The 13409-nt window shown below is 48.4% G+C and overlaps 1 protein-coding gene across 2 annotated transcripts in view; it reads right to left on the bottom strand.

Moving 5' to 3' along the window:
* Positions 1-8399: 8399 nt before the first annotated feature.
* DFFA (DNA fragmentation factor, 45kDa, alpha polypeptide) overlaps positions 8400-13409 on the bottom strand; it is an 11086-nt gene continuing 6076 nt past the window's right edge. For both annotated transcript variants that reach the window (XM_011996619.1, XM_011996620.1), the window contains 3 exons: positions 10992-11181; positions 10619-10770; positions 8400-9264 (listed from right to left, as the gene is read on the bottom strand). In XM_011996619.1, the coding sequence (XP_011852009.1) occupies positions 9052-9264; positions 10619-10770; positions 10992-11181 (555 nt within the window). In that variant the 3' untranslated portion in view covers positions 8400-9051. The remainder of the gene's footprint in view (positions 9265-10618; positions 10771-10991; positions 11182-13409) is intronic.

The following is a 13409-nucleotide window of genomic DNA, read 5'->3' as shown; positions in this document are numbered from 1 at the left end:
GTTAGCCAGGATGGTCTCGATCTCCTGACCTCGTGATCCACCCGCCTCGGCCTCCCAAAGTGCTGGGATTACAGGCTTGAGCCACCGCGGCCGGCCAATTTTTGTATTTTTAATAGAGACGGGGGTTTCTCCATGTTGGTCAGGCTGGTCTCGAACTCCTGACCTCAGGTGATCCACCTGCCTCGGCCTCCCAAAGTGCTGGGATTATAGGCATGAGCCACCACGCCTGGCTGTGAAGGTTTTTAGATGCTAAACTTTATTGGAGAAACCAGCAAAGGCTGGCTGGAGGACATGGGAATATTCTCTTCTCTGGACACTGGAGAGTGGACTCCCTGAGAATGACTGCTGACCATTCCATTGTTTTCTGCCCAGCTGAGCTCATATTCATAATTACTAGTTGAATAAAGTATAATGTGATGGAAGAGACTTAATAGTATCCACGTTTCCAAACACAGCAGCTTTAGGAGACCAGTAATTGGGTCAGTGCACTGGTGGAAGCTGCCTGCCTGAAAGGCCAGCTAACCTTCCAGAACTTTAAGATTTTTCTAGAAAGAAGCCATGCTCATTGTTTTTGTTTTTAAATTGAGGTCGGCAGGGTGCAGTGGCTCATGCCTGTAATCCCAGCACTGTGGGAGGCCAAGGCAGGTAGATCGCTTGGGGCCAGGAGTTCGAGACCAGCCTGGCCAATGTGATGAAACCCTGTCTCTACTGAAAATACAAAAATTACGCAGACGTGATGGCGCATGCCTGTAATCCCAGCTACTTGGGAGGCTGAGGCACGAGAATCACTTGAGCCTGGGAGGCGGAGGTTATAGTGAGCCGAGATCATGCCACTGCACTCCAGTCTGGGTGACAGAATGAGACTCTGTCTCAAAAATAATAGTAAAATAAAATAGGGGCCAGGTGTGGTGGCTCACACCTGTAATCCCAGCATCTTGCAAAGCCGAGGTGGGTGGATCACCTGAGGTCAGGTGTTCCAAGACCAGCCTGATCAATGTGGTGAAACCCTGTCTCTACTAAAAATACAAAAATTAGCCGGGCGTGGTGGCGGGTGCCTGTAGTCCCAGCTACTCGGGAGGCTGAGGCAGGAGAATCGCCTGAACCCGGGAGGCAGAGGTTGCAGTGAGCCAAGATTGTGCTACTGTACTCCGGCCTGGGTGACAGAGTGAGACTCTGTCTCAAAAAATAAAATAAATAAATAAATTGGGGTCATCCATACAGACATTAAGATTGGGGGTTTTACCTTTTAACTGAGTAGTATCTGTAGGATTGTGAGGCTCTACTAGTGCTCCTGCCAGGAAATTCAAGTCTAAGCCTACCTTAGTTCAGGGGACTTACAACATTAACTGGCGTCAACTGCATGTTAGACCAGATGAATATGCTTGTGATTAATAAATCAAGGTAAAATGGTAATTTTCCCCCATGTGGTTTTTGGTGGACTTTTCTGTAGTTCAGTATAGTCAGGTGTGCAGATCTGGGCAATCAGACCCTGGGCAATTTCAAGTTCATTCTCTTGTTGTTCTGTCCAGGATTTGGCACCAGAACAGCTCCTTAACTGCTGAGGAGGAATGAAGGATGACAGGCACTCACAGTTTTCCTATTTCAGGGCTGACAGCAAAGGATTCCAGGCTTTAGGAAACTCAGATTGGGAAGCTGAGGGGAGATACTTACCTTGATTTAAACAGCACCTGTTGAAGGGGCAGCCCATCTTTTTTTCTTTTTTCTTTTTTTTTTTGAGACGGAGTCTCGCTCTGTTGCCCAGGCTCTGGAGTGCAGTGGCGAGATCTCGGCTCACTGAAAGCTCCGCCTCCTGGGCTCACGTCATTTTTCTGCCTCAGCCTCCCGAGTAGCTGGGACTACAGGTGCCCACCACCACGCCCAGCTAATTTTTCATATTTTTTAGTAGAGAGGGGTTTCACTGTGTTAGCCAGGATGGTCTCCATCTCCTGACCTTGTGATCCGCCCGCCTTGGCCTCCCAAAGTGCTGGGATTACAGGCGTGAGCCACCGCGCCCGACCCTCTTAAAAACAGTAGTGTCTTCCATAGAGAGAGGTTTCATTTGGAATGTATTAGGCTGTTCTTGTGTTGCTATAAAGAAATACCTGGCCAGGCGCAGTGGCTCATGCCTGTAATTCCAGCAGCCTGTAATTTCCAGACCAGCATGACCAAAATGGTGAAACCCCATCTCTACTAAAAATACAAAAAGATAAGCCAGGCGTGGTGGTGGGCACCTATAATCCCTGCTACTCAGGAGGCTGAGGCAGGAGAATCGCTTCAACCTGGGAGGTGGAGGTTGCGGTGAGCTGAGATTGCACCATTGCACTCCAGCCTGGGCAACAAGAGCACAACTCTGTCTCAAAAAAAAAAAAACCTGAGAAGAGGTTTAATTGACTCATGGTTCCACAGGCTGTATAGAAGCATGGCACCAGGTGGCTGGGTGCGGTGGCTCACACCCGTAATCCCAACACTTTGGGAGACCGAGGCGGGCAGATCACCTGAGGTTGGACCAACCTGACCAACATGGAGAAAGCCCGTCTCTACTAAAAATACAAAATTAGCCGGGCTAATGGTGGTGGCACATGCCTGTAATCCCAGCTACTAGGGAGGCTGAGGCAGGAGAATTGCTTGAACCTGGGAGGTAGAGGTTGCGGTGAGTCGAGATCGCGCCATTGCACTCCAGCCTGGGCAACAAGAGCAAAACTCCGTCTCAAAAAAAAAAAAAAAAAAAGGCATGGCACCAGGAATCTATCTGCTCAGTTTCTGGTGAGGCCTCAGGAAGCTTCCAATCATTACTGAAAGCCAAGTAGGACCCAGTGTATCACACAGTGAGGAGAGCAAGAGCAAGAGAGAGACTTGGGCTGGGTAAGGGGATGCCATACACACTTTTTTTTTCTTTTTCGAGACGGAGTTTTGCTCTTGTTGCCTAGGCTGGAGTGCAATGGCATGATCTCGGCTCACTGCAACCTCCACCTCCCGGGTTCAAGCGATTCTCCTGCCTTAGCCTCCTGAGTAGCTGGGATTACAGCTACAAGCATGAGCCACTGTGGTACCACCCCTGGGCTATTTGTAACTTCTTATAATGCTAGTAAAAATAGTAATTTATCTTTCCCATTTTGCATTTGTAATTAAAAAACGTATTTGTCTTGTTAAAAAAATCAGTCTGGAGGAAAAGCTAGAATTTTGGGGGTAATAGTTCTTATGGTACTGAAAAATACAGCCGGGCGTGGTGGCTCATGCTTGTAATCCCAGCACTTTGGGAGGCCGAGGACGGCAGATCACGTGAGGTCAGAAGTTTGATATCAACCTGGCCAACGTGGAGAAACCCCATCACTACTAAAAATACAAAAATTAGCCGGGGGTGGTGGCACACCCCTGTAATCCCAGCTATTTGGGGGGTTGAGGCAGGAGAATCCGTTGAACCTGGTGAACCTGGGAGGCGGAGGTTGCAGTGAGCTGAGATCAAGCCACTGTACTCCAGCCTGGGCGACAGAGCAAGATTGTCTCAAAAAAAAAAAAAAAAGGAAAAGAAAAAGATCGAAGAAAATCCAGTATCCATGCCTTAACCTGTTGGTTCATTTCCTTGTAACTTTGTTAATTGCATGAGTGTTGTCTGATATCATCTGAGCAAGTTGCCAACTCTAAGGTTCTGCAATCTGAAAGTGCAGTGCAGCTCCTGGGAGGGCGTCTGTCCCCGTGGCTGGAGGCTCTCACTGTCAGAGCCGTTGGGAGGACCCAGGCAGTGGATGGGGATGCAGACTAGATCATGTCCAAGGTCCTTAAAAACCGCAAGGTGTATAAGATGCAGCCAAAAGGATTTAAGGCAAAACTCCACAAACAAAAGGGACAAAAACCCTCAAGGTGGGTGGGGGGGGGCGGGAAGCTTGAACAGGTAATTAGGAATTAAACAGCTAAAAAAATTTTTTTTTTTTTTTGAGAGGGAGTTTTGCCCAGGCTGGAGTGCAATGGCACTATATTGGCTCACCACAACCTCCGCCTCCCAGGTTCAAGCAATTCTCCTGCCTCAGCCTCCCTAGTAGCTGGGATTACAGGCGTGCGCCACCACGCCCGGCTAATTTTGTATTTTTAGTAGAGACAGGGTTTCTCCATGTTGGTCAGGCTGGTCATGAACTCCCCACCTCAGGTGATCCGCCCGCCTCGGCCTCCCAAAGTGCTGGGATTATAGGCATGAGCCACCGCGCCCAGCAATAATCTGGTTATTAAAGACACAATAATTCTTGTAATTGAAGCAGGTTTTCTTTTTTCTACAGACCACTATTATTTTATTCCTGTCTCTCTGGAAAATGAAAAATCCATTAGTTTTTCTCTTTTGCTTTTACCCAGAAATTAAAGGTTAGTAAGTGGTAATTAGCATAGCACCTGTCAAAGCCAGTTGCCTAATGGGGACCGACATTTGACTTCAGTTGAAAGAATGGAATATGGCTAATGTAGAGTTCATTAGTTCCAGCTGCTTTCTTTGACATTCTTTTCTCCTAGTATGAGAACAGGTATGGCCTGCTCTCTCTTGCTCCCATTTTTAGACATATTGCTGTGCTCCTGTGTGCCTATTCTACAAGGCTGGAGGCATAGTGGTTATAGGGAAGTAAATGGTAATGGGGCAATATGTTTGTGACCACATTCATTATACATCTGGGCTAGAGTTCACAGGTCTTTGCCCTACTGACTCTTGATAGAGGACTCCAGCACCCTGTCTGCCCCTGAGAAACGAAAGAGAACCACTTTCCACTGTCTACTATACATTAGGTACTAAGATTTTTCTCATTATAGTACTTCATTCCTTTTTTGAGGGGGGATTGGATTATTTATTTTGAGACAGGGCCTCACTCTGTCACCCGGGGTGGAGTGCAGTGGCACGATCATAGCTCATTGCAGCCTCAAACTCCTGGGCTCAAGTGATCCTTCTGCCTTGACCTCCTGAGTATCTAGGATTACAGGCATGTGCCACTACACCCGGCTCATTTTTAGTTTTTAAATTTTTGTAGAGATGGGGTCTTGCTATGTTCCCCAGGTCGGTCGGTCATACAGTAGTTCACTTAGGCCAGGCGCGGTGGCTCACCACCTGTAATCCCAGCACTTTGGGAGGCCAAGGCAGGTGGATCACTTGAGGTCAGAAGTTTGAGACCAGCCTAGCCAACATGGTGAAACCCTGTGTCTACTAAAAATACAAAAAAAATTTAGTCGGGTGTGGTGGCGGGAGCCTGTAATCCCAGCTACTCTGGAGGCTGAGGCAAGAGAATCGCTTGAACCCAGGAGATAGAGGTTGCAGTGAGCAGAGACTGTGCCATTACCCACAGGTTCAAACAAAACAAAACAAAATATAGTACTTCATTTAACCCTTTCAAGCTTGGAGCCGTAGACTAAGAGGTTAGACTCAATCTGGTTTGTCTCACTCCCAAATCCACAGGACATTTTCCATTTTCCATCCAGTTCAGCCGCTTGGTGGATTCGCTTCAAGTACAGAATACCAATACCAATGCCCAGATGAGTCAACGAAAGCTCTGTGTGTCTGACAGAAAGAAAATATTCTGGCTGTGTGTGGTGGCTCATGCCTGTAATCCCAAAACTCTGGGAAGCTGATGTGGGAGCACTGCTTGAGGCCTGGAGTTTGAGACCAGCCTGGGTAACATGGTTGGGTTTTTATGTACCCTGGATTTCCTAGGAATGTAGCTACTTTGTAAATCAAGGACAGACCCATTTACTGTTCTGGGAAATCCCACTCCCAAGGGCAATGCTGCTGGTGGTGTCTGAGCTGACAATCCCTGTGCTCTGCGTGCCAGTCAGCCTCTGTCAGACGCACAGCGAGTCCATGTGTAAGTGCAAGCATCTGACAGTGAAACACACGCCACGTCATTGGAAACTATTTTCCTTTTTGCCCTGAAATAGTACATTTGGGGCATTACAGATAACTGGGGCTTCTCTAAGTATGAGGGTAGATTACCAGCGATGGCTTCTATTAAAGGATAATTAAGGAGGCATTGCAAAATAAGCTATAAAAAGGGAAATGTTGGGGCTAGTGAGAGCCAATGGAGGGTATTAGTAAAAGGATGCTGAGTACATCTAAGCCCTCCTTGAATCACAGGAAAATGAAACAGTTGTTTTCTACTTAATTGTTTTCTGTATCCCCATCTTTACCCTAGGACTTACTGTGATAATTTTTTTTTTGAGACAGTCTCGCTCTGTTGCCCAGACTGGAGCGCAGTGGCAGGATCTCAGCTCACTGCACTCTCCATCTCCTGGGTCCAAGTGATTATCATGCCTCAGCCTCCTGGGTAGCTGGGATTACAGGTGCCCACCATCACGACCGGCTAATTTTTGTATTTTTAGTAGACGGGGTTTTGTCACGTCGGCCAGGCCGGTCTCAAACTCCTGACCTCAGGTGATCCGTCTGCCTCGGCCTCCCAAAGTGCTGAGATTACAGGTGTGAGCCACCGCGCCCGGCCTATTGTGACATATTGTGATATTTCTTTTTTTTTTTTTTTCGTGACAGTGTCTCACTCTGTCACCCAGGCTGGAGTACAGTGGCACAATTTCGGCTCACCTCCACCTCCACTTCCTGGGTTCAAGCAATTCTCGTGCCTCAGCCTCCCAAGTAACTAGGACTACAGGCGTGTACCACGACACCCGGCTAATTTTTTATAATTTTAGTAGGGATGGGGTTTCACCATGTTGGCTAGGCTTGTCTTGAACTCCTGACCTCAGGTGATCCACCCGCCTCGGCCTCTCAAAATGCTGGGATTACAGGTGTTAGTCACTGCGCCCGGCCTATTGTGATATTTCTTTACTTAATAACTAGCCAATGAATCTCTTAATAGCATTCTGTTTTCCTCTAAGCATGCATAAAAAACGGTCAAGTAAGTCCATGATAAGTCATTACCTTTTCCCTGCAAGGAGTGTACTATAGATTACCAAACCTGCAGAACCAGTCTGTATGGAGACAGGAGGACTAACTAGGCTTGCTCTGCTTCACACCCAGAGACTTGGAGTCATAGCACACGGAAATTGCTTTAATGACCTTTTATACCCCCTGCTGATAAAGCAATTAGAAAACTGAAGTTTCATAGTGGTAAGATGTAATTTAACAATACTGAATTAGATATTAGAAATGGACTTTCCATATGTCCCTATGGTCTACAAGCTTAATGTGGATCTTTAAACCAACAAATAAAACAGTTCATTAACTGGAGAAACAAGTTTGTGGCCATAATCAGCACTCTGTAATGTCCCATCTTCACCACTATCTGTGCTTAAAATTCTGCAGTGCTATCTTCAGAATAAGGATAATGATTTGCAAATACGACCATTTCTTTTCATTGCCCTTGACAATACCTTTTTAAAAAAAAGAAAAGTAGGGTCTTACTCTGTCATCCAGGCTGGAGTGTGGTGGCATGATCAGAGCTCACTGCAGCCTTCAACTCCTGGGCTCAAGCGATCCTCTTACCTCAGCCTGAGTAGCTAGGACTATGCCTGGCTAACTTAAAATTTTTTTTTGTAGAGAGAGTCTTGCTATGTTGTCTAAGCTGACAATTACTTTATTAAAAAATTATTTTTTTCTGGGCCAGGGGTGGTGGCTTACGCCTGTAATCTCAGCACTTTGGGAGGCTGAGGCGGGTGGATCACCTGAGGTCAGGAGTTTGAGACCAGCCTGGCCAAAGTAACAAAACCCTGTCCTTACTAAAAATACAAAAATTAGCCGGGCATGGTGGCGCCCGCCTGTAATCCCAGCTACTTGGGAGGCTGAAACAAGAGAATCGCTTGAACCTGGGAGGTGGAGGTTGCAGTGAGCTGAGAGTGTACCACTGCACTCCAGACTAGGTGACAGAGTGAGACTCTGTCTCAAAAAAACAAAACAAAACTTTTTTTTTTTTTGAGATACGGAGCCTCGCTCTGTTGCCCAGGCTGGAGTGCAGTGACACGCTCTCAGCTCGCTGCAACCTCTGCCTCCCAAGTAGCTGGGGTTTCACCATATTGGCCAGGTTGGTCTCGAACTCCTGACCTCAGATGATTCGCCCACATCAGCCTCCAAAGTGCTGGGATTAAAGGTGTGAGCCACCCTGGTGCCTGGCCTTTTTTTTTTTTTTGAGATGGAGTGTCACTCTGTCGCCAGGCTGGAGTGCAGTGGCGTAATCTCGGCTCACTGCAAGCTCCACCTCCTGGTTCAAGGGACTCTCCTGCCTCAGCCTCCTGAGTAGCTGGGACTACAGGCTCCTGCCACCAAGCCCGGCTAATTTCTTGTACTTTTAGTAGAGACGGGTTTCACTGTGTTAGCCAGAATGGTCTCGATCTCCTGACCTCGTGATCCACCCACCTCGGCCTCCCAAAGTGCTGGGCTTACAAGCGTGAGCCACCGTGCCAGGCCCGGACTTCCTTTTTTTTTTTTTAACTGTTCCATATGGGGCAGGGCTAAATGTTAGGTGTGCACCCATAGTCACCACCAATTACTTTTTTTTTTTTTTTTTTTTTTGTGAGACGGAGCCTCACTCTATCACCCAGGCTGGAGTGCAGTGGTGCAATCTCAGCTCACTGCAAGTTCCGCCTCCTGGGTTCACACCATCCTCCTGCCTCAGCCTCTCGAGTACCTAGGACTACAGGCGCCCACCACCATGCCAGGCTAATTTTTTTGTATGTTTAGTAGAGATGGGGTTTCACCGCGTTAGCCAGGATGGTCTCTATCTCCTGACCTTGTGAACTTGCCAGCCTCGGCCTCCCAAAGTGTTGGGATTACAGGTGTGAGCCACCGCGCCTGGCCAATCACTGCCAATTACTTTTGAACAGAGAACATAATATGTAATTAGAGGAGGTGGGATATTGTTGATGCAGCTACATCATTGAAAATTGGCAGAAGTCCTGAAGCTGGTGGGGCTAAAAAAAAAAAAAAAAAATTGGTGGAAGGGCATATGTTGAGACCTGGAATAGCTTTTCTGGAAGGTGCTCTAAGGTGGGGGTAGAGTAGTACATAGGTAGTCAAATGATGAGGCTGAGGGAGTCTACCAATAACAATGCCACAGAGCTTCCTTGGCACACTTCCCGCTGCTGCTATGTGGGCTCCTGTTTGGCTCGCTTAGGATTCTGCCGTTCTCCAGGTGGTGAGGCCTTCCTTGCCGAGATGCTCCGGAGGGAATGCAAGCTCTGCATCTGCTGCAGGCGCAGGGCGAGCTCCCGCTCACAGGCCTCTTGAACAGTCTCCGTCTTCCTTATGTCCCAGTTCAAAGCAACAGCCAGTGCTTTGGGGTCTTCCCTGGTAACCAACTGTAGCAAGAATAAGAACCCCTGAGAACTGGGCCTTCTGTGCGCCTCTCCTGCTGCTCTCCTGACTCTCTTTTGGGGAGTGTAACGAGGCAGTACCTGTTTATGTTACCTCTTCACACTGAAATGCCGGCTTTCCTTTACCATCAATTGCCATGAGCTTTTTTTTTTTTTTTTGACAGAGTCTCGCTCTGTTGCCCAGGCTGGAGTAGAGTGGTGCAATTTCCGCTCACTGCAAGCTCCGCCTTCCGGGTTCATGCCATTCTCCTGCCTCAGCCTCCCAAGTGGCTGGGACTACAGGCACTGGCCACCATGCCCGGCTAATTTTTTTGTATTTTTTTTAGTAGAGATGGGGTCTCACTATGTTCGCCAGGATGGTCTCGATCTCCTGACCTCATGATCCACCCATCTCGGCCTCCCAAAGTGTTGGGATTACAGGCGTGAGCCACGGCGCCTGGCCGTCATGGGCTTTTTTAAGATGAGTTTTCACTCTTGTCGCCCAGGCTGGAGTGCAGTGGTGCGATCTTGGCTCACTGCAATCTCTGCCTCCTGGGTTCAAGTGATTCTCTTGCCCCAGCTCCTGCCACCACGCCAGGCTAATATTTGTATTTTTAGTAAAGATGGGGTTTCACCATGTTGGTCAGGCTGGTCTCAAACTCCTGACCTCAGGTGATCCACCTGCCTCGGCCTCCTAAAGTGCTGGCATTAACAGGTGTGAACCACTGTGCCTGGTCAAGCATGGGCCTTTTCTTACAACACCAACAGGAAGCAGTCCTTGGAAAGTTTACTTGGAGCAACTCTAAGGTCCTCCACCTTCAGGAAATTTAACCGAGCTCAAGTCAACAGTTTCCTTCCCTTCTATCTACAATAGGGAGGTACTTGTGACAGGGACAAGGACAAAGAATCAGAAGTAGCACCCACCCTGGCGGGTCCCCTTCCTCAAGCTTTTAGTTCCCTGTTCTTAGCCAGCAGGCGACGATCCCTCAAGTTTGCCTTTTCCTGTGACATTGACAGACCTCAGGATGGACTATAGATCTTCTTTAACCATGGAAAGAACCAGAAGCCATCTCAGAAGATTGGGCCCCGCTATTCCTCCCTGTCAGGAACAGTCATTTCATTACCAACCTGGGACCAGAGTCTGTCGGATGATCTGAAAAGTGTATGCATTTTTCTTTAAAGCTATTTTGATTTAGACTAATGAGATTTTTGCAAATGCTGGGGCATAGAATAGGCAAATTGGCAGCTAGGATTCACAGTCCGCAGAGGTGAACAAAAGGGTCCACACATCTCTGCACGGTAATACTACATCCCAGGGCATGTCCTTCTCTGTAGCTCAGTGACCCTGGTTTCCGCCCACCTCCAAATCCTGACTAGATAAGCTCAGCTCTGGAGCCGGCTTCTCCCTCAGTGCAGTAAGGATGTGGCTCGCCAGCGTGACGTCCGAGGAGGTCTCTCTGCTGATACCCGTGTCTACTGCATCTGCCTCCTCACCCAAGGCAGCTTTGGACTCTGCAAAGGAGACACGAGACAGAGATCAGATGTGGTGTGACCATACAGCCACATGACCAACTCGCCACAATAAGTGGCTGGGCAAGAGAGAAACGTGCCCTTCCCGCATCCCAGCAGCTGTGGCTTCAGTGGCTCTGGCTGCATCACAAATAGTGTCCTCCCGAGGGACGCCTCCATCAGCCCTGAATTCTCAGAGTAATTCTGCCTGCAGAGAGTCCTACCTTCCTGCTTTGACAAGAGGCTGCCCTCTTTCTCCAAAGCCTCGAGGTACAGCTGCAGGAGCTGCTTGGACTGACGCACTTCCTCTCTTTGGTCAAGCACTTGTTGGAGTGTGTGCTGCAGCTGCTGGACAGTGGCACAACTCTGGAGTAGTTCCTGAGCCAGTTCTGCGCAGGGAGCGTCAACAAGCATCTAAAAAACAAACAGACGCTGAGAAATCTACAAGGACTTTCTTGTTTTTGAGATGAGTCTGCTCTGTTGCCCAGGCTGGAGGGAGATGGCGCGATCTTGGCTCACTGCAACCTCCGCCTCCCAGGTTCAAGCAATTTTCCTGCCTCAGCCTTCCTAGTAGCTGGGATTACAGGTGTGTGCCACCAAGCCCAGCTAATTTTTGTATTTTTAGTGAAGTCAGAGTTTTGCCATGTTGGCCAGGCTGGTCTCAAACTCCTGACCTCAGGTGATCTACCCACCTTGGCCTCCCAAAGTGCTAGGATTACAGGTGTGAGCCACCGTGCCCGGCCTACAAGGACTTTCTAAACATGGTGTTCTACCTCTCAAATACATCCATTTCAGAACTCACTGAATCCATTTCCCAAAGTTACTTACTATGATGGTTGGCTGAGAGTCAAGAGAAAAGCATGTGATTTTTCCAGTTTTCTTCTAGTGTTAAAATTGGGAAGAAGGGTCGGGTGTAGTGGCTTACACCTATAATCCCAGCACTCTGGGAGGCTGAGGCAGGAGGATTGCTTGAGCCCAGGAGTTTAAGACCAGCCTGGGCAACATGTTGAAACCCTGCCTTTACCAAAAACATAAAAATTAGCCGGGCATGGTAGAGTATGCCTGTGGTCCCAGCTACTTGGGAGGCTGAGGTGGGAGGATTGCTTGAGCCCAGCAGGCAGAGGTTGCAGTGAGCCGAGATCACACTACTGCACTCCGGCCTGGATAACAGAGCTAGACCCTGTCTCAAACCAAACCAAACCAAACCAAAACACCACCAAGAAATCATTTCCTCAAAGAGGACTTCCTCCATGTTCCAATCTAGAGTAGCCCCCATCACTCTCCGCATACCACCGTCTGATATGCTTTCCTGTTGTTTTCTGCCTCCCTTCATCAGAATACAAGCACCATTAGAGCAGAGACTGTGTCTGGCTTGTTCGCCGCTGCACGCCCAGTGCATGGAACCATGACAGGCACAGGATGGGGCTCAATCAACATTTTCGGGGCCAAGCGCAGAGGCTCATGTCAATAATCCCAGCACTTTGGGAGGCCACGGTAGGAGGATTGCCTGAGCCCAGGAGTTCAAGACCAGCCTAGGCAACATGTGAAGACCTCATCTCTATAAAAAATTAATTAATTTTTTTGAGATGGAGTCTTGCTGTCACCAGGCTGGAGTGCAATGATGTGATCTCAGCTCACTGCAACCTCCGCCTCTGGGTTCAAACTATTCTCTTGCCTCAGCCTACCGCGTCGCTGGGACTACAGGCACACGCCATCACGCCCAGCTAAGTTTTGTATTTTTTTGTTTTTTGAGACGGAGTCTTGCTCTGCCTCCCAGGCTAAAATGCAGTGGCGTGATCTCTGCTCACTGCTACCTCCGCCTCCCAGGTCAAGTGATTCTCCTGCCTCAGCCTCCCGAGTAGCTGGGATTACAGGTGCTCGCCACCAAGCCTGGCTAATTTTTATATTTTTAGTAGAGACTGGGTTTCAGCATCTTGGCCAGGTTGCTCTTGAACTCCTGACCTTATGATCCACCCACCTCGGCCTCCCGAAGTGCTGGGATTACAGGCGTGAGCCACTGCGTCTGGCTCTATTTTTAGTAAAGACAGGGTTTCACCATGTTTGCCAGGATGATCTTGATCTTTTGGGGTCGTGATCTGCCCACCTCGGCCTCCTAAAGTTCTGGGATTATAGGTGTGAGCCACCGTGCCGGGCCTTATTATTTTTTTTTTTTGAGAGTCTTGCTCTGTTGCCCAGATTGGTGTGGTATAGTCATGGCTCACTGAAGCCTTGACCACCTGGGCTCAAGTGATCCTCCCACCTCAGTTTCCTGAGTAGCTGGAACTATAGGCACATGCCACCACACCCAGCTAATTTTTGTAGAGATAGGGTTTTACCACATCCAACTCCTGAACTCAGGCAATCTGCTCACCTTGGCCTCCCAAAGTGCTAGGATTACAGGTATGAGCCACTGCACCTGGCCTACAAAAATTAAAAGAAAAAACAGCCCAGTTTGGTGGTTGAAGCCTACAGTCTCAGCTACCCGAGAGGCTGAGGTGGGAGGATGGCTTGAGGCCAGGAGGTCGAGGATGCAGTGAGCTATGATCATGCCACTGCACTGGGTGACAGAGCAAGACCCTGTCTCAAAGAGAAATTTTCTTTGAATGAAAACATACTTTTTTTATCCCAATCTTTTTTTTTTT

The sequence above is a fragment of the Mandrillus leucophaeus genome, unplaced genomic scaffold, assembly GCF_000951045.1.
Source record: "Mandrillus leucophaeus isolate KB7577 unplaced genomic scaffold, Mleu.le_1.0 Scaffold52, whole genome shotgun sequence".
In the NCBI taxonomy this organism is placed as follows: Eukaryota; Metazoa; Chordata; class Mammalia; order Primates; family Cercopithecidae; genus Mandrillus; species Mandrillus leucophaeus.
This window is presented reverse-complemented; position numbering and strand designations above follow the sequence as displayed.